The sequence below is a fragment of the Metopolophium dirhodum genome, chromosome 1, assembly GCF_019925205.1.
Source record: "Metopolophium dirhodum isolate CAU chromosome 1, ASM1992520v1, whole genome shotgun sequence".
Classification (NCBI taxonomy): Eukaryota; Metazoa; Arthropoda; class Insecta; order Hemiptera; family Aphididae; genus Metopolophium; species Metopolophium dirhodum.
In genome coordinates, this window is record NC_083560.1 from 102,517,531 (window position 1) to 102,545,413 (window position 27,883).

The window sequence follows — 27,883 nt, forward strand, 5'->3', positions numbered from 1 at the left end:
AAAAAAATAGTTACAGTTACATCATAATTTTTTTAAATTGTATTCTTAGTCATGAAAATTAGTTTTAAAATATTATTTTAAATGTGTTCCTCAATAAGGTACCTAGATTAAAATAATGTATATTTTAATGTTATAAATTATGACACCTAACTAACGTAGGGTATTTTACTATTCATTCAAAATATATTAATAAATACATTTTTTTACAAATAATTACTAAACATAAAAAAAAAAATTGACTGTTATCAGGATTCATGGATGTATTTAAATTGTAGAAAAATTAGTTTTTAATAAAATTTGGTTTATCTAAAAATGACTAAGATCAATATGTTTTTACTCACAGTGGTTAGAGTGGTATGTAAAATAAGCAGGTAGCCTAATATGGGTAAACAAACATCTAGAATTTAATTAAGAGAAATCCTATACATCCACATGAACTTTAATATTTTGGGAAACTGATAATATAATAGATCAAAATCTGAAATAATCAGTATTTTTTGAGTTTATTTTTTTGTATTTACTACATGACCATTTTAACTTTCACATTTAATAAATCCGGAAAAGAGAAAAAATGTAATTTTTGGTACCGTCTTGCTTTTAAGAATAAATAAAATGCAAATTTAACTATATTTTGTATAAGCAAGAATAATTATTTCTTTTGCAGATGAAAGATAAAATAATGGATCAAATATCAATCAGAAAGTGAAACAGAAGTAATGTCAAATGTATGATGAACATCAACAAACAATCATATTTTATGTATAATGTGTCATACTATACACACATTTTTATTTTTAATAATAAATAATAAATATTTTTAATAATATTGTTAAGTTATTTTATAATAGTCACTTTAAAATTAAAATATAAAAAATATCTATGAGATCTACTATATATAATATTCTCACTTGAAAATTTGATAATATGACAATTCACTGTAATATCAAATGCGCCAGAGTTAAATGGATTATTCAGAGCGTACATTTAGCTAAGTTATGCTTTTTTTTTTTTTTAATTAGGGTTAAGGCTTTGACTGCTCAGGTCATTAGCCTGTGGTACTGTAGGGGGGGGGGGGGGTACTGTAGATTTTTACACGTGATTTTTGTTTTGGCAGAATTTTTAATTTGGGCACCCGTGTCCCGTAGGTATCTGCCATGCCCGGGTGGGGGATGGCGGCACTTGTTCTCCAGACACCGTGACTTGCCCGAAGAAAAATGCCGCCCGCGGCCAAGGTATCGAACTCGGGCCGGCTGCGTCGCAGCCGACGCCTTAGTCCGCTCGGCCACTCCGTCCCCCAGTTATGCTTTTGTAACATGGAGAAAGTGAATTCAGGTGTAGCGTCCTCTTGATGATACTTACATTATAGATTATTTAACTAAAGCACACAAAGAAGATAAATCTATTATCAATATAATTTAAAAATAAAATAAAAACAGTTATATCACATATTCAATGATGTGTATTTAACAGACATAAAAAAGGTATCTAACACAAAATTACCATAGTGTATACAATATTAGGTACCTATACTTGCATAAATGCTCTCGCAGCAAGATAAATATAATAACTTAACTTTATGATTATATTAACCATAAAAAAAAGAATTTGTTTATACCAATGATTGAATAATTATATACAATGATGAAATTATAGTATATTTAGTAGTAATTACATAATATCATATTGTTAAAACATAACAATATGTTCGTTAGTAAAAATATTTACTGATGTTTAATTTTATGTCCCTATTTATTATAATATAATATTAAATAGGTATTTAAACTAAATTGTACAATGTGGAGTTTGAGACTTTAAACCTTTAACAAGGATTTAACTAAACCAAAAACAGTAAAAATATGTATGTATTATTGTAATAATTAAAAACAATAGTGAATAATAAATATAAAACAAACATCTGTCTGCTCAGAATCTAAAAACTAAAATATAGGTAGGTTCACAATAACTCCTAGAGGGTTATTATTACTAAAAATATTTAAAATTAATATTTTTTTTAAGAATCATTATATAATTAAAATCACAATTATTATCTATTATCAGTTTGTCAGTTTTCTACATGTATTTTTACATGCACTCTACGTTCGTCATCCGAGTCAAAAGACATTTCACAAACATGACATAAGAAAAAGGTATTAGCTGGTTTATTCATCATGTCACTATATACACACTCACTACATTTTGCTACACATCTGAAATGCGTTTTCATATGCTGGATATACTTGAACCATGTTTCTGATTTCCACATACATTCCTTGCAAATGAATGGTGGAAGTTCCCTATGTCTTTTCAATTGATGTTCCAATAATGTAGATTCATTTTCAGTATTAAAGCATTTAGGACATGGTAGTTTAGACTTCATAATATTAACTTCATTAGATATTGGTAACCTAAAAATGATAAAATTAGTTAAGATAAAGAAGTGTTAAAAAGTGTTAAAAATTGATAAAAATTCAGCAAGTTAAGTCGTCTTTTTTCTGTTATTTCAGTAGTTATATGCCTATAAAAAAATTTGCTTTTTTTTAAGGGCATTTTGCGTTAAAAAGGCAATTATTACTATTATTTACAGCATTTTTTGATAATTTCTAGGGCATTTAAATCCAGCCCCCAATAATAAGCAATAATACTTGTTCATATTTAAATTTATAATGAATTGCCTAAATTATTAAAAAAACAAATAAAATTGAATATGTGATACTGTAATTCTTTAGAATTTAAAATAATTGAACCCAATATATTATATTAGTTGTGTTATTAAGATATTATATTTTATTTTAAATGTATTCAAGGATATAGGTTTTAAATACTAATTAAATAAATAGTTACTTAGCAAAAAATGTTCCACAAGATGTACATTCAATAGGTCTTAATCGACCTTGAAATTTCACTGGATGTATAGGTTCTTCTATAAGTCCAGCCTTGAAAAGAGAATTTTTCCAAAACAATGGACCCATAAATTTGGCTTCATTAAATTGACCAGTAGAATTTTTTTCCTGAATTAAAGTTTTTAATAACTTTGTGTATTCTTCAGTGTTGTAATCTGTTGGTTGTTCTTTTCTTTTTTCAAACGTATTTAGTGTATCTTGTCTTGAACTTCCAATTGCTTCCTGAACAGCATATTTTTTACTTTCTTCTTCTTCAGCCTAAAATAAATTATAAGTTAAAATAAAGTTGTATACTATTCATTTTTTTATATACTACATCTTCATCACTGTCAGATGAACTAGATTGATTAGTTTGTGGATTACGGATGAACTTTTTATTATGTGCATCCATATAATGTATAAAGAATTTTTTTTTGCCAACAATAGTTTTATCACATAGAGAACAAGTCAATGTTCTTACTTTTTCATCAGTCTGTTGTGTATCACAAACCCGAAAATGATGTAGTTTTTCTCCAATATGGTTTAACACCTGTTCATTGTATGGCAGTTTAATTTTACAAATGCCTTGACAAATGCATCTGAAGTTTTTTGGTGGCTTTATTGAAGACTTAGGTAAAGGTTTAGTTATTCTGTAAATATTACTATGATGAAAAGTATCATCATCTACGTGAGTTTGCAAATGTGCATCTAGGGCAAATTGTGAGTTGAATGACACATCGCACATAATACATGAATACCATTCATCATACTCTTGTTCCATTTCACTTTTTGATTGATCCATTTCTATATCTTCGATCTGCAAATTAAATAATTATTATTACTTATACAAAATATAGTTCATATGCATTTTATTTATTTAAAAAAGTAAGACGGTACCAAAAATTAACATTTAGTATCTGTCCGGATTTATTAAATGTAAAAGTTAAAATCGTTATTTAGTCAGTGTTGTAAATTACCTATTTGAGTAAAAGTATTAAAATACTTTTTCCTTATTGAATATTATTTTAAATACTTTTTAATTTTAATATTTGAATGGCATTTTAAATACTTTTTTTTATTCTTTCAATTTCTAAATTGTTCTATTTGTAATCCTTGTTAAATAAAAATAATGTGTCATTGTGGTTATCCTTCAACGTTACAGCAATATTATATTATATATTTATTTTTTTTTTCAAAAATCTTCAGCACAGGGCAAGTACTTTTGATTTTAGTACATAGCAGTGAAAGGGTTAATGTACAGTTCGATATCTGTTTTCATCGATTAATAGCTTAAATAAATGTAATTTTCTCCAGGAACCAGTTTATCGTCGATGATGATCGAAACGGTTCATCGGTTCCAGAATTAGCTTATTAAGTCAATAACAAAATATATATTATGCTTAACAGCTATTATACTTTGAAATTTAACAAAACGAAAATATAATTACTAATTATTAGTACTACGTATTTACCAAGAAAATGGTTATCAATATTATCATTATCGTTAATCATCGACGACAATCAATGACGGTATGGGATATCCAAATACATATAGCTTTAAACTAATAAGATTATATAACTCTCTGTAGAGAAAAGTTCATTGACGTGGTTTAAATTTCACTATAGAGATCTAACATGACTGATCAACATTTTGATCATTAAATAATGTTTTCAAAATGCAATAAACAAATTTTTGATTATAACAAATTATATCAGAATTAAATAGAATTTTTTTTGTATATTTAAAGATTATTTCAAATACTTACTTCTAAAAAAAAATTGAGTATAACTAAAATACTTCACTATTTATAGTATTTGCCATTTGGGTGGTATTTTAAAAGTATTTGAGTAATTACTTAAATAATTTTTAATAGTATTTTTTACAACACTGGATTTAGTAAATACAAAAACAGAAATTCAAAGAATACTGGTTATTTCAGATTTTGATTTATTAAATTATTGGTTTCTCAAAATATTCATATGAATGGATTACTAGATATTCGTTTACCCATATTTAGCTACCCGCATATTCTACATACCACTCTAACCACTGTGAGGAAAAACATATTGATCTTGGTCATTTTTGGATAAACCAAATTTTATTAAAAATTAATTTTTCTACAATTTAAATACATCCTTGATGACAGTCAATTATTTTTTTGTGTTTAAGAATTATTTGTAAAAAAATGTATTTATTAATATATTTTGAATGAATAGTAAAATACTCTAACATTAGTTAGGTACCACAATTTATAACACTGAAATATACATTATTTTAATCTAGGTACCTTGTTGAGGAATACATTTAAAATAATATTTCAAAACAAATTCTCATAACTGAGAATACAATTTAAAAAAATGATGATGTAACTGTAACTATTATTTTACATAGGTACATATAAAATATGTATAAAAAATACTAGGTAGTACACAGAATACTTTACCGAATCATCGTTTTTCATATTTGGAATATGCTTTTGTTATAAACAAATGAATTGGAAATATCAACATCTGGTAGATCCACAGGTCCATTGATTAGATACATTTAATTCCGTTTTGATAAGGAACCATACGAACAATTAATAATGTAAACTAAAAACATTAAAGCATTATTTATAATGTATAATTATATAATTTAAAAAATGTGCAACCATGTAATAATTATCATTTGTTCATTTTTGGTAGTATTTTTAATATAACGGTGTCTATAAATTATTATCAAAGCTTACCAGAGCTTATTTAAAATTTAGGTTTTTTCAATACAGATGGATATCAAATTAGTTTATAACAATGAGAAAAATTGCAATAATTTTATGACGAAAAGTTTAAGTTAGCGGTCTTTTACGTATGTCAGAAAGGAATGAGGAATCGTTTGTTTGGGTTAGGTTATGTTAGGTTATGTCAAATACTGTAAACGATAACGTCTTAGAAGATAAAGTCGGACAACTATTCCGGTGGCTGGCAGTTGTCCGAATAATGATAAAGACCGATAAGAGTGATTGTACGGTGGTTAACCTGTGGTTACCCCGTGACCAACTTGAGGTGGTGTTGCTCTGCAAGTCAGGGGATATTTTCGATTTGCGGAGCGGAGCGACGGCGCCGAGGAGCGTAGCGACGAGTGCCGCTAGCATGGCATCACTGTACGATGTTTTTTCAAATCGGTGTCACTGTAATATGCTGGTATATGCTGGTATGGTATTGTGGTGGTATAAACTGCCTTATCATTTTTCGGACAACTGCTCCTAACCCCAACTATTCATCAGCATTCCGCTTAGTGAGGCGACTTCATTTGACATAAGAACTTATCACATGAAACTTTAGTGATACTATTTTTAAGGTTATATGGGGCAAATATTGTTATGATAATTGCTAAATTATGAAAATTAATATTTTTAATATTTTAAATATTTAACAAAGTTTAGAGTAATTTTCCTGGCACAAGTGGCACAACAATCAAAATACAAACTGAAAAATATCTAAATATAACTGACTATCATGGTTATCATTATTATTTAATAAAATAGTTTTGCACATAACCTTAAAAAGCCCCATATCGTCTTTCTCTCTTTACGTTCTCTCTCCCCCAAAAAAGCACACGGCCCCATATGGAACTGGTATAGGCATGTCCTATTTATTCTTATATTATCTATGGGGCTACCCTACAGACGTTTTTTGAGGTTATGGCAAAATATAGTATTATACAAGTTCAAAATAACCTTCGACCATTTAAACTAGCTTGCTTATTATAAACCAACTAGGATGGCGCGTCGTTCGATAGGGTATTGCTACTTTAACCCGCGTAGTATTGGGGAAACAGATTAACAAAACGCGGTTTGGTGGAAAAAATTTGTACCTTCTAATTCGGGATGTATAGATATAGTTTTATATTGGTTATTTTACTTTTTATAATAAATGAATTCTGGTATTGAAACTTTATACGCTTTTATGGCTAACTGTATACGTTGGCAAGTACAATTTCTACTTAAAACAAAATATATGCGAAATGTCGGGAAAATACATGCAATAAATATGTTATTAGTGAAAAACTTCAAAAACTACATTTGTTTCGTATAACGCGTAGAAAAAAAATAGTTTGCTAATCATATGTAAAACCGGTTCTTGGGCAGTACTCGGATTAAACAAAGTTGTTAAAAAGAACATAATTGGCTAGCGTTTGCCACTCGCTGACTGCTCTGCGCTCGGATAAAAAAATCGATTATCGTTTTTCATTAATAACTTCAAATCGCAATTTGTCCGGGCTTTTTTTTACATTCTTACAAAGCACCTTAAAACACAGTTTGGAAAAAAAATTTAAAATAATCAAATCCTAAATATTTTTTTTAAAAATATGCGCGATACGAAAAAAATGAAGTTTTTCATCAATAACTTTAAAACGAAGTTTGTCCGGACTTTTTTTTTACATTCTTATTTAGCACCCTAAAATACACATTTTGGGAAAAAAAAAATTGAAAAATTGATAGGTTGCTAAACTAGAATTATGCCAAAATGTGTGTCCTTTGCTCTGGCCGTTTACCATCAAGGTTATAAAGCCAATACAGGCGACCACTAAACGCACAATATAATATTATTATATTAGACCATAACAACGTGGAAGTCGGTTCAAAGACGCACAATTAAATTTATTTATCTCAATCTTCGAACATTATTGCAAATTTTTGAGTATACAGGCGACTACTTAGAAAGCCTAGATAATAAAGGCTACCTATTAATTGTATTATTTTCATTTCTATTAGGTACCATTGATTATGATTACTATTGATTATCAATATACACTAATAAAATATAACTTTCACTTACATTAGGAAGGTTTATTCCAAAATCTGGGGTAGGTTGGTACTGTGTTCGTAATTTTTTCCCCAAAATGTCTGTCCTTGAAAACTTATTGATTCTTAATTTGCTGTGATCAATTATTTCTATTTTTTTTTGTTATATCTTTCATTCCATACATGTGTTCTTGGTTGTTTTATTTCCATATCGGCATCAGCTAATCAGTTATCATTAATTATTATACCACTCATTATACTATACACGACTGGTTTCTAATACTTTAGGGATTTTTTTCCTAGGTTCAAATAATAATATAAGGATTATATTATGATAGTCACTATCGTTGGTTATTAATTATTTAGAGAGTGGCTATCATTACAATAGGTACTACACATTATTGTATTTATTTAAGAGGACGACACACCCGCATGTGTTGTCTCTGTCTTACAAACGCGTAACATACCAAATTTTCACTCAGCAGTTCACGTTTTATGCGGTTAGTTTAAAAAGTAGAGTGAAACAACCTATTATGAAACTTTATCTTTAACATTATCTGTATTTTGATGGAATTTATTTACGATAGTTCAATTTTAAGTGAGTTATGAGCATTTTTAATTTAAATTTATTATACACGTATAACACACTATTAAACCATCCAGTAGAACAAATTAATTGACTTAATGAAGAGATACCTATATAAAACAAGGTTGTTTTATATATCTGTGACAACGTGACCTAATGTCCAATAAGTACTCAAAATCCCAATAGAAGGTATCTATTTTATTATTTTAATGTTAATATTAGAGTTTAGACTTTAGAGTCCACGGATTCCCAACCTATTTTACTTGATTTTCTACCCTTAAATATGTTTGTACTTGGTCATTTGGTTTACTCATCTTGTGTATTGATTCAAGTATAGATTAGGTATACTACCTATTCATATAATATATGATAATACTCTTTTTATAAGCTATCTGTCTTGTACATTTTTAAAACATTCTTATTTAAATTCCAAGGTACTCATAAAACATTTATTTTTACAAATAGGGGAACTCACTATATTTTATTGGTACCTATGGTAGGCAGGGCCGTTCCGTAGAGGGAAGGCTATGATTCACCTCCCAGATTTTTTATGTTTAAATTAGAGTTGGCAAAATTTTAATATACTACTAACGTAAAATTAATTGGATTAAAATTAATTTTAATTTAAATTTCGTAACATTTAAAAAAATTGTAGGCATTTTACATTTTTAAATTTATTTTTGTAATAGGTATAATCCAATATTTGTAAAAACTAAAAAATATAGTAATAATATTTATTTGAACTTGTGTCTGCACGACTGCGAAGACTGCACTACTACAATTAACAGTTATAATAATATGCAAGGCTGGGTATTAACGAGTTAAAAAGTTAAAGTTAAGTTAAAAGTTAATTTTATTTTAACTTTTTAACTTAACTAGTTACTTTTGGCTTTTCATTAACTTAACTGTTAACTTATTAAATTTCTTTCTTAATTAACGTGAAATTAACGAGTTAATTTTTCATTTTAAAAAGTAAGTTAAGTTAATTTATTTTGTTTTTAATTTTATAATATTTCACTATTTCAATCTATTTCGTTTTCATGTCAAAAAATATGTATTGTAAATTGTTAGTAATAGTAAAATTTATATCATTCGAATCTTACTTTTATGGAAATCTGTATGAAGTATTAACACAATATCCTATAATTTAGTTTTGGGTTGGAAAAAAATTAAGTACGTTAGCGTTGTATAAACAAATCTACTTATATTTTAAGTTTCTTCGTACCTAGGTAGGCTGTTAGCCGGATATAAAGTATGTTTATAATGATGGTGATTGGAGGGATTATTGTGTTACGCCGATCAACTGTTTTATATCAATATTTGTCTGGTCTCTCAATATAAGGTTTCGTGCTTTTTTTCAAACAACATAATATGTATATCTATAAGATATTATTATCTATAATATCACACCCTACATACATCGCTTGTGCGTCGCACATACTGTTCTTATGTAAGTTACATTGCCTATCCACTACGCCCAAGTTTGTTCGTACGCTTATAGCATAGAATAGATGAAATAAGAATGACAATTTAAATGACTTCTTCCGTAATCCAAAACCATATTTAAAAATGTAAATAGATATTATCCTGTTACCAACAAATCTCAAAACACAGTTTTTTTTTTATAGTTAGGTACGTTGTGTTCAAATTTGGAGGAAATTACATATTAAATAACTAAGAATAACGATTTTAGTTATTTTGTGGTAATTTTATAATTCAACTTACCGGCTACCGTATAAATATTAATAATAATAACAATATAAATATAATAATATAAAACATCCACACTGACAAACCGTCACCGCTCAGAATCGTTTTACGTATAAAATAATATTATATTATCACTGAGTTAAAATTAGTACCATCCATTATACAGTGACCCACCTACTGTACAGCAGAGCGACATCCACTAACCCACCTTTTTTGTATTATTATTTACTAATAATGTAGAGGAAATATTAGTCGTTTTTAATCATTAATTATCAATTTGATTATAATGAATTATGGCCTTTTAAATTGATATGGTATTAATATTATTTTAATCATAAAGATATACATAAGTATCTTATATAGGTATACTATAGTATATTTATTATTTAGGTGTATTAAACATATTTTACACAGTTTTTTTTCATTCCCTTTAATTTAGGTTAACATATCCATTGTTTCAGATGGAACCCTACTATCCTAAATTGGATCCAATCTGATACATATCTCAACTCAAGAACGCTATCGCTTGCCCTTTATATTATATATTATTATAAATATTACTTACCATTAGTTATTACTTATTTCCCTTCAGTCCTCAAATTCGATTCACAGACAGGTGACTCACAGAATGTTACAAAATATCGGCCTAGTGCCATTATTTTTTATCTGTCAAACGTTTTTGAAATAATATTGTATTAAGTACCTATTTAACTCTATCCTTAATCATATCCTCCACGTGGAAGAACAGGATGGCTTCCGTCCATGTCTCTGCACTTCTACATACGACCTTGTACTATCCGATTACATATACACTTCCTTCCATGCAAACAGCCAAGTCGATACAATCTAGGTATAGGACTTTTCCAAAACATTTGATAGTGAAAATCAATATCATCTTTGATCAAAACTTTTGACTTAATTGCCATGGGCTTTCCTCGTTTCGGTTCTATAATGATTATCAAATACATCCCCGCGTAAGTCTGTCCATGAATCATCATCAACTACGTTTACCCAGGTGTTCTTCATCCTAACAACAAAAGTACAACACAAGTCACACCAATATTTCTGAAACAAAAAATAAAATAACTACAATATATCATATTCGTTTCTAAACATTTTTAATACTTTTGAAACATTAGATATACAATTAAATTGTTATGAAAAAAAGATAATAACATAACATTTTTTCTGTTACGTTTTAAATTGATTTCAATGTTTTTACCAGTAATTATTATTGTCGCAAATGACCCACAGGCACTATCCCGTTGCATTACCGCCGCCGTGCCACAGCACTCAACCATTGAACTATATTATAGTTCAATGCTCACAAAACGTTTATGATAATTAATGATAATGAATTTTAAATAACAACATTTTAAGAGCGTCGTAAACTTATAAATCGTCATTGTGTAACTGTATAAAGTGTAATAGTGAGCTATTAAAGTTGTAACTCGTAAGTTATAACTATATTGAATTTTACCCTTTAACAAAACAGTATTTTTTCTTTTTTCTTCTTTAGAACTTGAGACATACATTTTTTGAAACCTGTATCCACTGACAGTAAGGACCTACCTACTTAATATTATTGTTATTTTTAAATTAATAGCTGGTTGGTACTTTGTTATCGAAAATAAAAGAAAAAAGTTAGTAAGGTCCTATTCTAGTAGAAATTTACGTCGAATTATTGCTAGTGATAATGTATTACACATCTCAAATAGTATCGATGATTCCGATTTGGATTCATCAAATAGTAGTAATAATTCAAATCAATCAAATGATAATGATAATGTAATACAGTGTAATGAAGAAGTTTTTGATTTCGTAACCAATGAACACTTGGACAATTTAAATGATCCTGCAGTTGATAGTGATGTAGAATTATTTTCTGATTGTTCTACTAGTACATCAGACTCATTTTCTGATGACAATCTTACATATTCTGAAACATTTTTGTCAAGTTTACAAAAATGGGCAATTAATAATAACATTATTCCAAGGCTTGAAACCGGTTACCAGTTATCCTTTGGAAGTTGGCAATTTTACGTTTTTTACGCATGAGTCCATCGCTACGTTTATCATGTCTTTTTATCATTGTCAGTGCGCAGCGAGCGAGTTGCAACGCTAGAATATTATATACTTTTTAACAACTTTGTTTAATACCAAGACCTACCTAAGGTGGTTTTACACAGCAAATCGGGGGATATTTTCGATTTTTTTGTCCAAGCACAGCGTTGATTGTGCAAGACTAGCTGATTTTGCAAATTGTGTTTTTCCTATACAATAATTTTATGTTGATGTCATTAAATCTAACACATCCATTATAGTTAAAGCATTTCTAGTCATTTTTAGTATTTATAGTAAATTTAACGCAAAGCTCCTGATATAATGTTACAATAGCAGTTAAAAAATATTAAAAATGCATAGGCACAATTTTTTTTTATAAGCATTTAAAGTTCGAATTTTGACAAAATTTAATAGTTATTTTGTAGTTAAAAATGTATAATATTAATATTATGATATTGTGTGATACGGCTCTGACAAGTAGAATAACCTACTTACGTGGAACCTTGCAACTTAATGATTCGTCTAAATATTGTCTCAAAACAATTTAAACATAATTTAAATTTACAACAATTTTTGGTTTATTTTGAAAGTCGAAGACAAAGTCAAATAACAATGAAATGTAAAATCGATGTCATTTCCTCAAAAATATTACTTTCTATCTTTTTTGTAATGAATGATTTTACTCTAAGATTTTTGAAAATATAAAGAAGATGATTCTGCGTAAATACGCCAAACCCCATTTTTAATTAATTAACCCGTGGAAACTTAGGCGATTGGGTGGTTTTTAACTGTGTGGGAGGATACTGTAAGTTTAAACACGTTTACACAGTTTGGCAGACTTTTTAGTGGGCACCCGTAGGTATCTGCCATGCCCGGGTGGAGGATGACGGCACTTCTCTCCGGACTGCACCGTGACTTGCCCGAAGAAAAATGTCACCCGCGGCGGAGGTTTTGAACCAGCGTCGGTGCGCGTTGCTACCGACCCCTTACTCCTTATTCCGCTCGGCCACTCCATCCCGCATTTTAATTATTATCTACATTCTACACGTCATTAAACAATATTATGTGTTGTTACGTCTTATACTCTTGTTATAATTAATTATTCATTGTTATTGAGAGTAGCTATTTTTAGGTAATTGGAAAAAAAAATTCAAAATCTCCAAAGCAAATACCTACTTATATATAATTGTACATCATTAAATACTCATAACTCGCTTTAAAATTAAAATTAAATTTAAAACCTATGGTATAGCTAAATAATAATCTTAATTCTTAACTTTAAATTTTATAAGAAGTCAATAATTCACTCCGGTGGCGTATATAGTTTAATAGATTGACTATTAGATGATACTTTAATTTTACAGTAAAATCTAAACAAATTTGTTATTTATAATATAGTTGTAGAAATTACCTCTCACTAAATATAAATAATTGAGGTGTTGTTTATTTTTTTCGTCTAGATAATGTTATTAGTTTTTTCTTTTAATTATAAAATTGATAATTATTGTAGTATATTACATAATATTAATACTTAAGTTAAAAAGTAATTTATGATGTTAGGATTCATAAACAGGAATACGATTAATTTTAAAAATTATAACTCATTTATAATATAATATTACCTATTTATGTCAGTATAATATTTGTCAAATTGAGATTCAACTTACTGTACTTTTAATTGTTATTACCAAAGGGTATACCTATCCGTTTATAAATAAATAAATATATAGCAATATCATAATATAATATAATAATAAAATGTACCTATTAATCAATATTGTAATAATATAATAATTATCATTCAAATTTTATATATTTTTATTATTATTAATTATTATTTTTGACAGTTGTACCACTAACAGGGTACGGCAACAGTGTGTAGTATATAATGTGTGTATAGCAACTCAAGAGTAGTGTGGACAGGTTCGCCGAGTGCTAGTGCGCAGTGGGTGTGTAGGTGTGTATGTGTACAACTTTGTTTAATACCAAGACCTACCTAAGGTGGTTTTACATACCAAATCGGGGGATATTTTCGATTTTATTGTCCAAGCGCAGCGCTGATTGTGCTAGATTAGCTGATTGTGCAAATTGTGATTTCACCATCATTCTTAAAACGTTAAAATACGTATAAAATAAATTTAAAATTCATTATAGGCGCGCATGCGAATAAACGTAATAACGCAAACTTTGAATGGCTATAGCTTCCAAAATAATGGTTTCCGACAAATTCTGATTGCACCTGTTCTTAAATAATTAGTATATGTGTATGTGTACTTAAGAACGAATGAAAATAGGTAACTCTAGTATAAATGAAAATACTGTATATTAAGTTGCTGTCTTAACACACAATTTAAATAATAATAATAGTACAAAATATAAATATAATTTACAGTAACACAATGGTCTCAATGGGGTGCAAGAAACCTGCGTGTGCACCGGGCGTCATTGACCACCGGGGCGCCAAAAGCATTTTTTTAATCTGAGTAATATTGCTAAAATACTCCATATTAATTCATTTTATTTTCTCGTCGAACACCAGTATCTCGACATAATTAATATTCAGTAGCGTACGCAGGATATTAGTTCGGTTAGGGTTTTATCTGAGTAAATAATTTTCATTATTTTTTTCTAACAGTTTTTATATAACAAATTATAGTTAGTCTAAAATGTAGTCTACATTTACGGTATTTAACCGGGTCATCCATAGAGCCTCTTCGGACCGTAATAAACGTGGTAATAATTGATGGACGATGATACACCATCGATTATGGCGGACGTTTATTAGCAATGTTCTAAAAAAAAAACAGAAACTATGATTATCGACGTTTTTGTCATATTCAACAATTTATTTTATATCTATTGAAAATGACCAACAATTGATATGTGGGTATCAAAATGGTGTTAAATAAGATTTTTGTAGAAAAAATAAATTTCAGGGGGGGTCAGAACCCTAGAACCCTACCCTTGCGTACGCCACTTAACATTGCATTGATTGCCTACCGGTTGACAAATAGTGTCTTTATTTTTGTTTATTTTTAGCGTTAGTATTTATTTTTTCCCCGAAATGACGACGTTGCTGATCGCCGTCGTCGATAACAACTATATTATTAATTACTATAACTATATTATAATAATTGTTACTTGATAAAATTAATTTAATAACATAAACCTGATAAAGACCGTCGACTATAATACTAGTCGACTTGAACAGTGGAACAAGTTGTACGATTTTATTTTGAGCCCATGATATCTAGTGTTCAGACGTTCAGTGTTCACATCATAGTGCATATTTTTCATTAGGAAACAGTAATTAAAGGTAAGTTACTTTTCGTTTAATCGAACAAATAAAAATTTGTAAATAAATGACACCGGTTTAGTATGATACCCAATAGATGTCTACCATATTGAATTATTTGATATAATTTTACATAGGACTAAAACGAATTTTGCTTTTTTAACTGTCATAATTTTTACAATGAATTTACAATGAAATCACCTAAAACAACAAATGTTATAGATACTCATATACTCATATACAGTTATAATTGTATAACATATTTATTCAGATTATAAATAATAATCAGATATCTAATGACATGCTGTTTTTAAATTGTTAAAAGTATTTTTGATTTAACAATTAATATTAGTAAAATAAATTAACAAATAATAATGATAAAATAACCATCGATATAACAGGAACAATTAATGTGGAAAATAGTTTTTAAATTAAATTTAGTTTCATATTGAACCAAAAAAAGCAAATGCTTTCAGTTATAACCAGTGATGTAGTCCTAAAAAAGTTTATGGGTACACACCTAAATCATTGTAAAAAATAACGTCGGGGTGCTACGCCTAACATGCGTACCACGATTTTCTATAAGGGTACACGCATCATTATACAATTATGAGATTGGTACACGCCGTGTACCCACCAGTCTCCACTACACCACTGGTTATAACTACAAAATTAAAACTTAAGTAGGTATTGTGGTAATTTTTTTTTTGCGTGTATTAATTGAATTATTATTATTTGTAAATTTCGACGCGTGTACCTGACCGCCGACCGCCCTAATTTATTTAATTAATATAATATGTGCCTTTTCCGTAACCCGTATTACGAACAAAATTAGCCTATACACTATAATATTCGTTTGTATTTTTTTCGTTTTTCTTTTTTGCTAACATGTTTTTACTATTTAATACTTATAAGCTATAACTATTAAATTATATATACAGATTTGGTGAACTTCTGAGTTCAAGTAAAATGTTTAATAATATTACTGCATTTATCAATATTACACATAAGATATATTCAAAAAAGGCTCTCTCCCTGTTTACATATTATCTTTAGAAGTGTTTGTACAATGTACATGTCGACAAAGATGTTTAATGTGAAAAATAAGATAAATCTGACGATTCTATCTCCGGCTCTCCTCTAATATTTTTATAAGTATAAAAATATTTGGTAGAGGGGGTGGGGGCGCTAGAAATGATTCTTGGCACCGGGCGCCAATTATGCTAGGCACGGCACTGGTCTCAATAATGATAATTATAATGCGCGGCCCTTTTGGCTCGACAGAATAATAATAATATATAGGTAGCTCCTTGAGCTGTAACTCGTACAAGTATAATAATATGCCTAATGGCTCAACAATATAATAATAATAAAAACTCACAGATTGCCGGTGCTCTACTGGCCAGCCGCTGTACCTACGCCTGTATAAAATAATACTAAAATCGACAATTCGACAATAAAATATAATATAGCGATTCGCGCCTTACACAAATAATCAAGGCTGGGCATTAACGAGTTAAAAAGTTAAAGTTAAGTTAAAAAGTTTATTTTATTTTAAGTTTTTAACTTAACTAGTTGCCTTTGGCTTTTCATTAACTTATCTGTTAACTAACTAAATTTCTTTCTTAATTAACGTGAAATTAACGAATTAATTTTTCATTTTAAGAAATAAGCCAAGTTAATTTATTTTGTTTTTAATTTTATAATATATAACTTTTACACTGCAATTAATTAAAATATAAAGACGATGTTAAATATGTATATCATTCGAATCTAACTTATATGGAAATACTGTATGAAGTATTAACACTAAATCCTATAATTTAGTTTTGGGTTGGAAAAAAATTAAGTAGGCTAGCGTTGTATAAACAAATTAATTTTTTTTAACTTAATAAAAAGTTAACAACATTTGTGTATTAACTTTTAACTTAACTGAGTTAACCTAGAGTTAAATTAACTTTTAACTTTTAACTATTTGTTATTGGTGCATATTAACTTAACTTAACTGAGTTCAAAAAAAATCATTAACTTGCCCAGCCTTGCAAATAATAATATAATATGGCGATTTGCGCCTTACACAAATAATAATATAATTAATAATAAACACTTAGGGCCCTCAGAGCTTACTATTTACTAAAAAACTCGGTGATTAGCACCCATAACATAACAATAATATCGCTACGGCGACGTCGCGGCGCGAAATTACAACGATGTTTCGCCTTGACATTCAGGACCGAACTGGTTGCGACCCCGGCGGCCTACGTTGACCGATGGCCGATTTTACACTCCAATTAATTAAAATATAAAGACAATGTAATTATTAATATCGTGTGCGTGTGTATCGGTTGGTGGTGAATGCATATTCTATCGTGGCCTCGACAATTTGAATAGGTATTATATTTTATATTTTAGTTGCCACCTTAAATATAATACTTTACCACTAATCTATGGTTCAAGGGTAGCAGCTGCTACCCCTAATTTTTTGGTGAGTGGGTGGGTGTCCCCAACCCCCCAAGCCCTCAAAATATCCACAACGTAACAATTATATTATGTATAAAAATATTAAAAATAAACTATTAAATAATATAGGCATATAGGCTATAGCCATTAGACTAAAAGTCAATAAGAGATTAGTAGGTAACTGAATAAATACTAATGAGTATTAATTATCATCCATAACATCACAGAATAGATTCGCATGTTTTCACGCCTTCACGGTGTTACGGAATACAATCAAATCGGTATTCGGGAGAGGCATTCCTATTATACCGTGCGAATACGTCGGAATATTTAATAATAAAATAATTTGTTTGTGGCTTTGTGCTAATGCATAAATAAAGATGAACGATTTATCAAAATTATGTTATAACATATTTTTATTTATATTATTTATTACCATTGATTACTGATTAATGATTTTATAATATATAAATTAATTATTAAATCAATGATTCGTTTAATCGCATAAATGTCTGGATTATATTTCTATTTTCGATGAACAACATAATATATTGTAAATTATAGTACGAGCATCTTCCACCACCGTTCTGACTTCTGATTATAAACGGTAATGTGCGTATATTATAGGCCTCCCGCCTCCGTAAGCACCGCATCGGCGTAGCTCCGTATAGTCTGCGAATCATCGTGTAGCGACTATAGCGAGTATCAACGATCGACCTATTATTTCTAAAAATACACTGATAGCGTATACTATAGATACAGGTATAGCCCCGGCTATGAAATTTCCTAAACTGGATTTATATTGAATTCACAATAATAATTTTGTATTTCGTATATCGATGGGACCATAGCTAAATATATATAGGTATGGTCGCAACTTTGTGATACGCAGGTGTCATGGCCGCCACTGGCAGTTATCACTTCGATTTATTTGCTAACAAAACCATACAAATTATTAATTTCTTGGCTAAATAAATCCAAAAATCACTGCCAGCTGAGATTCCTTTCCATGCTAAAATATGTAATAATTGTACGTGCGTAGCCCATAACGAAAATGCGTCTCAATGCGATCATACCTATATATTTAGCCAGTGATGGGACGATGGCATATTATGCCACACACGAAACGTACAATTGGCATTCATACAGCTCGCGCAGCTACGTTATTAGTTGTACAAACCACAATTTACTGCGTTATAGTGTTGTGAGTTATTGTTATTTATTATAGTGGCATAGTTTTCAATTATAATATTTTTAATTTCCTACAGAATGTCGAGTTCAAATTTCAAATATAGTTTTAAACTTGATATGTGTTCATGTGGTAAAAAAAGTTGAACTTAAATGAAACGAAAGTTAACGAAATATAACAAGGTTATACAATTGTACCTAAGGCGAAGCCTCCGCGGGTCTGATTCTGAAAGTGACTTGGTGGGTGGGTGGTATTTTTCCATTCAATATGCTACCCCTGTTTATTTTTGAGTGTGCGCCACTGCGAAGCATCTATATACAGTTTACAAGTTGTCAGTCAACTGACAACTGCAATCAATTTGCAACGAAAATACTAAAATAAATAAAATTATCATTGAAAAATGTACTTGTTTCTAAGAAATTTAATGAAATACGCAAATCAAATATTTACATTTTTCCATTAGAAAAAATAAGCAACATAATATTATAATTTTACAATGTAGGTCATCTCTGTAATTTAATACATTTATAAGACTGTTTTTTTAATTACTCCATTAGTTAATGGATTTTATATATAACAAAATATGTTGTTAGAAATGTATTTTATTTGATAAAATAATTAAAATAATAATAAAAACAAATTTAAGTGTATTTTTATTTATAAATAAATGATGTAGATTGTAGATATTAAGTTATGCCTAATGACATACCATTTATTTGGCTCGTCGTATTCTAATATTATACGTGCCGATTGTTCAATTGCAAATAATGCAACTATTATCGTGTTAAATAATGTTTATCTATGTTACACCATGATCACAATAGAGTACAGATAAAATAATTATCCATATGAGATATCGTTATTTTACGTATTAAAAACTAAATTAATCATTAATCAACATTTCGTAAAAGCATTATTATTAGCTTGCATAACAGACGGTCTGCACTGCGCGTCTGCGCCACTGCACGAAGCCTGTCCTCTTCACCGTAAACGGTCGCGGAAACACCCACGACCGACGCGCGCCGTTCGTTGTCCTCCTGAGTTTATGCCATTGGCGGGGCTCTCAAGTGACCATAGACCTTATTATAGTAATAGACGGGACATGCCTGACTTTTTTTTGTCCAGAAGCAATTCACAAGTATTAATGCATAATAATTTATTAATATAATATAACTCATTATATTTCAGATCGTTATCGACTACCTATTGAGTATATCATATTACATTTACTATGGGGGACCCACCGGCTACCACTCACCCCATCATTTAAGAAAAATCTCAGAGGCAATATTGCCGCTGAAATTACCGTTCGCCACGCCACTGTACAAATGTAAAATATAGAAAAAAACTGTTTTGCGCAGAATTTACTTTCTCTGTATTTGTAGTAGAATTACCAAAATTCCACAACGCATTGGGAAGAACTTTATCTTTATCGTAGTGTTTTCATTCTTAAAAACTTGTATGCTATATTGAAAAAATATGTTCTGTGTATATTAATAACATTGTTTTCAGCTTAGAAGATTTTATTTAAAAAAGTGTTAGACAGTGTGCACAGAACAAATAAAAAACATAAGACTTCAAAGAATAAAATAAATTATTATAGTAAATATTTTAACTTAACATTAACATTTTTTTCTAATAAATACTAACTAAGTTGCATGGCTCGAAAATTCTAGCAAATTTAATTTTTTAGTAAATAGTCTATTAGGACTTAGAACATCAAAGTAAGATACAATTTGTTTCCAATTACCTGATGTCAAATACAAAATTGTATTTTTACTAATTTTTGCATACCTACTTGAAGTTTTTAGTGCTATATTTTGCTTATTCCGAATATTAACTGCTATTTATTTTATTTGCTTTGGTATATTCTTTTTTAAGGATGAATATAATATGCATAGAATTTTGAATATACTTAGGTATATATCAATGTATAAATATAAGAATTCATGTTTTAATTTTTTTATATTTGCTCATCGATAATGTCTAAAGGCCAAAATTATAGAATTTGAATTGTTGGACGTTTATTGAAATCGCTCGTATATATTGAAGTGACTTGATTTTTTTAGTCAGTATTCTACAAAAATAAACGGCCCAAACCATACTGCTTCTTCATTCCTTTCATATTCCTTTTCTATTTCTTTTCTGAAAATGCGTAGAACATAAATAGAAAGTTCAGTTTTTTAAATTTTAAAGATATAATACATAATACATAGTAAAATAATTAATTTTATAAAAATTAAAAATTAAATGCCGCTCGTGGACCGAGGTTTGAACCGGCGCCGGTGTGCGTCACAACCGACGCCTTAGTCCGCTCGGCCACTCCGTCCCCCTATTAAATTTATTTTAAAACAAAAACGTTTTTCTTTCCAACTTCCACGTCGATTTGATTAGATGCGTTTCACATTATTATTATAATATTATATTTTTGTATGACGTGACTGCAACAATAACAATTTTAATTATTAATCATCTTATATAATGATGCAATAAGTTGTAATAATTTCAGTTGATGTTTCATTGATAAAAAATATAAAAAACAATAACAATATTATAGTGTAGGCATTTAAAATCTTTAAAACGGTTGTCTACGCAATTTCTTAATTCATGACTATATTATGAACATAAATAGTTGAAAAAAAAATCTTTAATAAGGCACGTGGTACAACACTTCAATATTAGATTAGGTAGGTGCAACTATAATAATATATAGGCACAATAATAAATAATAACACATTATCAAAAAGTTTTATCAGATATGGAACGTTCAGTTATTTATAACTATTCGTATATCTTATAAGTTATAACATAATATGTATATTATATTTTATATGAATGCGATTATTGCAAGGCAGGTATTCGCTGCACGACAGAAAAACGACCAACGAGTTTGTTATAATCTTACGGTAATATAATATTATTATTATTATTATTATTATCTACGAGGATAACGTTTTTTGTAATAAACAAAAAATTAAAACTTTTGGAAATAATAGGTAGGTATGCATAAACCGGCTGTCTAAATAAAAATAAAATTACTGTCGTTATTAGAAAATAATATAGGTACATAAATAATTGTAAATAATACACAATAATATAAATTTTTGAATAAAAGTACAAGTTTTCTACAAACGCGTAATAAACAACAACAACATAAAAACTGTTTTCTAATGAATTTCGTACTTAACAGGTAGGCGTGGGGTACTTAACAGAACCAGGTAGGTACACTGCAATAATCAAACGGCCAAGCACAAAGTGTTAACTCCGCCACGAGAACATTTTTTTTAGTGTAAACTTCGCCAGTAAAATAAAACCGGTAAAATTAGTTTCATGTAAACTTCGCCAGTGAAAAAAAATCAAGTAACCGTATATACTATACAATTAATATAATATACAAATTATTATTAATCAAAAATCATAATTTTATGATAAAAATTATCCTTATTAAATAAGTATATGCCAAAAATATAAAAACTTAAAAATAAAGGAGTCACAGTCACTACTCACTATAAATGTAAGTTAAATTTGAATTCAATGATACAAAATCATTCAACCACAAAAAACGATTCTGAGCGAAGACGGTCAGTCGCGTGGTGTAATTTGGTCATGTTTGTTGGAGGTGAATTGATACAATTACCACCGCCCGCCCCCTGAAAAAAATTTTGTTTATATAAAAAATTCGTATATCATTCGTCGGATCGCGGACAATATGCAACAGCATATCAAATAGGCAATATGCGAAAATTTGATTTAATGCAATGATGCATGCTTACACTTGATCTGCCCGATCAACCTGCAGTGGCAAACAAATAATAAAATACTAATGTCTACTAATTATTTATCTTATAACCAATAGCAACCATCTATAAACAACATTTTTCATCGTATATCTCAAAATTCCCGTTTGAGCACCTCCCCAGGTGCAGGTGGTACGAGGGTGAAAAATACCTTACGACCTAATAATACCGTGACACGAGATTTTTATATACCTATAAGATTATATGATATAATTGTGAATTGTGAATAAAGTAACTTATGTTACTATTAGGCATTAGTTATTACTTATTAGTACTACAGTTTAACCAATAAATTTGAAAATGTCATTGTGTATATTTTATGTATATAAAATATAATACTTTCAAGAACCTACCCATGAATATTTTTAAATTACAACAAAAAAATACTAAAATCATTATTATTTGTTTAAATAGTTGATTTCATCCAAATGAAAAAATAGGGGAAAAAAACGTAGACGATATTAAATTAAAATCAATTAAATTCAAAAAATGTGGGTAAGTGGATGTCGCTCTGCAGTACAGTAGGTGACAAGTGGGTCCCTGTAATGGATGGTGTTAAATTTGAATTCAATGATATAATAGCGAAAATGATCAGTCAGCCTATGATATTAGTATATTACCAAGTATATATGATGATATTATTGTGAATAAGGTAATTTATATATAACCTATATTTTCATGGAACCTTGTTTTAAATTTTCAATCTTTAGCTATAAAAGTTGAACATTTTATAAATTTTCAACTACAAAATAATAATTAAATTTTAAATTTGATAAATTTTGTCAAAATTCAAACTTTAAATGCTTATAAAAAAAATTGTGCCCATGTATTTTTAATATTTTCAACTGCTATTGTAATATTATATCAGGAGCATTGCATTAAATGTTTACACTTATTGACCCAACAGATAAAAATTTTTATATTAATAGTCATAAAAAATAAAAAATAAAAAATTGAAATATGAAATTGTCCGTAAACAGCTCAAAACAATTCAAAATATTTTTCAAGTATAAGAATTGATAAAATAAACATTCAGTGAAATGTTCATGTATCTACAGTTATACTTTTTTGAATTACAACAAAATAAGAAAATCGCTACATGAGAAATCGAGTGAATATCCAATGTTGTAAAAACTTGAATTTCAAACACTTATAAGAATTTAATTTGACTTTCTTATAGGCATTTTTTTTTTTGATTTAGATAGAATAGATAGATAATCTTATAAGGAATCTTGTATTACATTTTATAATTTTAGATTTAAAAAGAAAAATTTTTATGAATTCTTAATTTAAAATAATTTGCTAATTTTCGTGATTTTTCCATATTTTGTCAAGTTTTGAACTTTAAATGCTTATAAAAAAAAAACTGTGACTAAAATGTCATTGTAACAATATAGTAGGAGCTTTTAGACACAAAAAAAACAAATCATTGTAAAATCAATATATTCATCTCTCTGCTCAGAATCTAAAATCAAATCAAAAATAAGTAATAACTATACCATAAATAAAATATAATAATGGTCTAGTCTAAAATCGGGAAGAAGTGCACTAGATTTCGTCTAGCTTAGAAAAAAATAATATTTTGATTCAATTTATTCCGAATTATAAAGTATATTATTATAGCAATAGTTATGTAATAGTTCTAATATTGCAATTATTTTATCATTTTCAATTTTCAATCTCCAGAAACTTAGTAGATCTAAGTAGGTATAATTACTATACCAGCATACAAACTTAAGATTACAGTATTTTTGTATGTTATAATGTGTTTCAAACATATTCCGAGGAATCTGCTATTAACTTTAAATAATAATATTCTCCCACTATATAATCAATCCATAAGTCGTTACATTAGATTCAATAATAATTCTCCTTGATTCAACTATTTGAACTCATTCAAATATTGATTTGAAAAATTAATTAATTAATTAAAATTATAGATAAATAGTTTAAAAATTGGATTTAAATTGTGTACACTTTAATTATTTTCAAATTTTCATGTATTTAAGAAACAAAAAAGAGAAAATTTTACAGCAATAAATACTTAAATAAAATAACTTTTTTGGTATTAAAATTATTTGTTAAATTATATTAATTTAATTAATTTAAATTCCCAAAGTGATCCAACACCGCGTTCTAGATCTCTATCTCCAATTATGATTAACATTCCTCATCTTTTGGGAAATGTTGATGATAATTTGCAATCTAGAAGAATTTCAGGTATGAGAGGCAATTTAATATATGCAGATCCACAAGATTACACCTAAGTTAAAAATCATGTATCTACCAATCGAATGTTAATATATAAATAAAATAATAAATGTACATAAAAAATTATAAATAAAAATATTATAGTTGTAGGCAGTTACGATGTTCAATTTTATAAACGAGGTTGTGGATCGACTGCATCCATGTCACTATTTCCCAAGAATGAACCAATTGTTATGTACCAGCCACATAATCATAGGCCAGGTAATGATATTGAGATTGGCCAATATTTAGCAGCATTAAGACTCAGAGCTTCTAACAAGGATATACCAGCAAGAGCAATTTATGAAGATGTCTCTAGAAGGTAAATAAATATATTACTACAACATTTTGTGTAATTGTAGTTATATTAAAATTTAATTACATTGTTTTCAGATATCCCAATGCAGCAATAGAGGTATCAAGGGAACATGCCCTTAGAGTAATACGCCAGGTTCAGCGTAGATTTAGTCCAGAAGTACCATACACTTTGAGGGCTTTGGGAGAGACTATTATGTCTTTAAGATGGCAAGGACGCCTCTTAAATGTATTAAATTAAATTTTTAACTAAAATCAGGAAAATAAAGTACATAAATATTTATTCCCACAAGTTATAGCATTAGCTCATTTGCCATCTGGTATATGTCAAGACCTCCCAAATTATTTCCACATTCTTGGAGGTTTCATGGCTATTCAAGAATTAGCAAGAAGTATGGATGTATCTGTACATCTTGAAAATGTTTTTGAATACATTCAAAATTTCTGGTTGAATATTATTCATCCAGATGGATTTTCTGTTTTTGGTCTAAATATTCGGACCAATAATTTTATAGAGAGTTTTCACAGCATGTTGAAAACCTCTATTGGCCAACATCCACCGGTTTGGACTTTTTGGGGTGATTTTTTTTAAAAATTAATTTAGTAGCTTATTTAAGTATATTAACCACAATTACATACATAATTTAATTATTATAGATGGGCTGCATTCTGTAGAAAATCGAGTACGAAGAGAAACTCGTCAAATAATTTATGGTCAACAAGTAATACATTTAATTTACCTAACTAAAAAAAATTATTATTCTTTCATACAAGCTGTCAGTACATATTGTATATAATTGTAAAACTTATTGAAACATACTGTTCTAGGTAAGGAGATCAATTATTACTTCTAGGGATACTAACAAGAATATCTTGGCTGATGCATTACGGCTTGTACAAAATGGACGGAGCAACACTATGGCCTACCTTTGAAAAGTAGCATACTCATCAAATAATTATTTAAATGAGCAAATAGGCCCCATTCCGAATAGTAAACTTGAAAATAAGTTCTGTTTTTACAGCCAACTATAATTATATTTACCTTATAATCTAGATATCAAACAACAAGTAGGTGCCATTATTTTGGAACCCCTACCACTCCCACCACCACTACTACCTCGTAGGATTAGATGCCGTAGTCGTGGTAATATGCAAGTCGTTGGTCCAGTCCCAAATAATAGGATTCCAAGACGTAGAGGAAGACTAATTGGACATATACAGGACAGAGGCTGAGGAGTAAATAATCCACCAATAGGTAAATCTAAATATAAAAAAAATAGTTAGATAAGTATTTCATAATGAAGAAAATAATTTTTTCAATTATAATTATTATGGCAAAAATCTACTTTTTTTATTGTGTAGATGAAGACCTCGACAGATATTTTGTTTGTTAAGAAAATCACGATGAGGTTGGCGCGGAAAACATTTTTTTACCATGTGGCCATGGATGGTGCTGTGACGGATGTGCAGAACGGATACAGCGTTGTCCTGTTTGTAAGGTTTCTTTCCCGAGAACACAGCCTATTCATATTGTACATGCTGTTGGTAAATAATAATATACAAATATTAAATTATTACGTCATATAAATTAGTATTTTAAATTACAGGTGGGTGGATAGAAAATCATAATTTTACAGATCCAACTGGAAGTCAGTGTCTAGGGTATTTACACTACATGAGGGATGTACCCAATAGATCACGGTACATATATTTATATTGTGGTCATGGATGGCTATGTGTGGATTGTGCCATGCCTCCTCCAACCAATTGCGAAATTTGTAGGGAAGAAATAGATGGCGTAATCCAAATGTTTATAGTATAACTAAGTTATTAAATCATAAATTTAATTTCCTTTAATTTAATAAATTTCACTTTAAATACATAAACTTGTGTATGTTTTTTATTTATGTTTGTGTTTTGTAAATGTGTATAAATCTTATTGTTATGAGTTCTGTATTGGTTAGCATATTATATAACTTAAGATAATGCTTAGGGTCTAATATAGTGTTTATAAAATTATCATAATTTATTACCTAATAAATATTTGAAATTAAAAAAAAAATGTTACATTAGGCACTTATCTATAATGTCCAAAAGAAAAAATACTAATTTTAGTTGAATACGAAATTGAACAACTATAAATTGCTCATAGTTCAAAGAATTGTATTTGTAGATCATTAAATGCTACATAACCAGGCCAGAACAGTACAACTATAGATTATATAATTTAGAATATCAATGATGCAAAAATTGATTATATACAATTTTTATGATTAATTTATTATAAATTTAAAAATATTAACAAAAAAGACATTTCTCCCTGAAGATAAATTAATAATTATAATTACCTATTGGCTTTATTTGGCTATTACTTACATGATTTTTTTACAGCAATTGAGCAATTCCATGACAAATTACCCAAATGAAATTAAAACGACAAGACTCGGGAAGTCATTACGAATAAAAATGTACATAAGTACTACATAATATTATAATATATAATATTATAATATAATATTATTAATTATTATTGTTATCATGCATTATTATATTC

At 28.6% G+C, this 27,883-nt stretch overlaps 1 protein-coding gene across 9 annotated transcripts; it reads right to left on the reverse strand.

Moving 5' to 3' along the window:
- Positions 1-1,709: 1,709 nt before the first annotated feature.
- On the reverse strand, positions 1,710-27,874 carry LOC132933768 (zinc finger protein 561-like). 9 transcript variants are annotated; one of them, XM_061000046.1, is made up of 9 exons: positions 27,706-27,874; positions 26,676-26,868; positions 26,447-26,590; positions 10,525-10,986; positions 7,698-7,884; positions 5,324-5,471; positions 3,361-3,696; positions 2,842-3,158; positions 1,710-2,405 (listed from the first exon to the last, which is right to left on the reverse strand). In XM_061000046.1, exons 6-9 carry the CDS (start codon positions 5,339-5,341, stop codon positions 2,063-2,065), a joined length of 1,014 nt encoding a protein of 337 aa, XP_060856029.1. In that variant the 5' UTR covers positions 5,342-5,471; positions 7,698-7,884; positions 10,525-10,986; positions 26,447-26,590; positions 26,676-26,868; positions 27,706-27,874; the 3' UTR covers positions 1,710-2,062. The 9 variants fall into 9 exon arrangements, 1 of the variants encoding a protein (XP_060856029.1); XR_009662944.1 differs by lacking the exons at positions 1,710-2,405; positions 2,842-3,158; positions 3,361-3,696; ... (1 more) ...; positions 7,698-7,884; positions 10,525-10,986 and adding exons at positions 20,480-21,112; positions 22,475-22,617 and having other exon boundaries at positions 26,372-26,590; positions 27,706-27,869; XR_009662942.1 differs by lacking the exons at positions 1,710-2,405; positions 2,842-3,158; positions 3,361-3,696; ... (1 more) ...; positions 7,698-7,884; positions 10,525-10,986 and adding exons at positions 20,480-21,408; positions 22,475-22,617 and having other exon boundaries at positions 26,372-26,590; positions 27,706-27,869.
- Between the last annotated feature and the right edge of the window lie 9 nt (positions 27,875-27,883).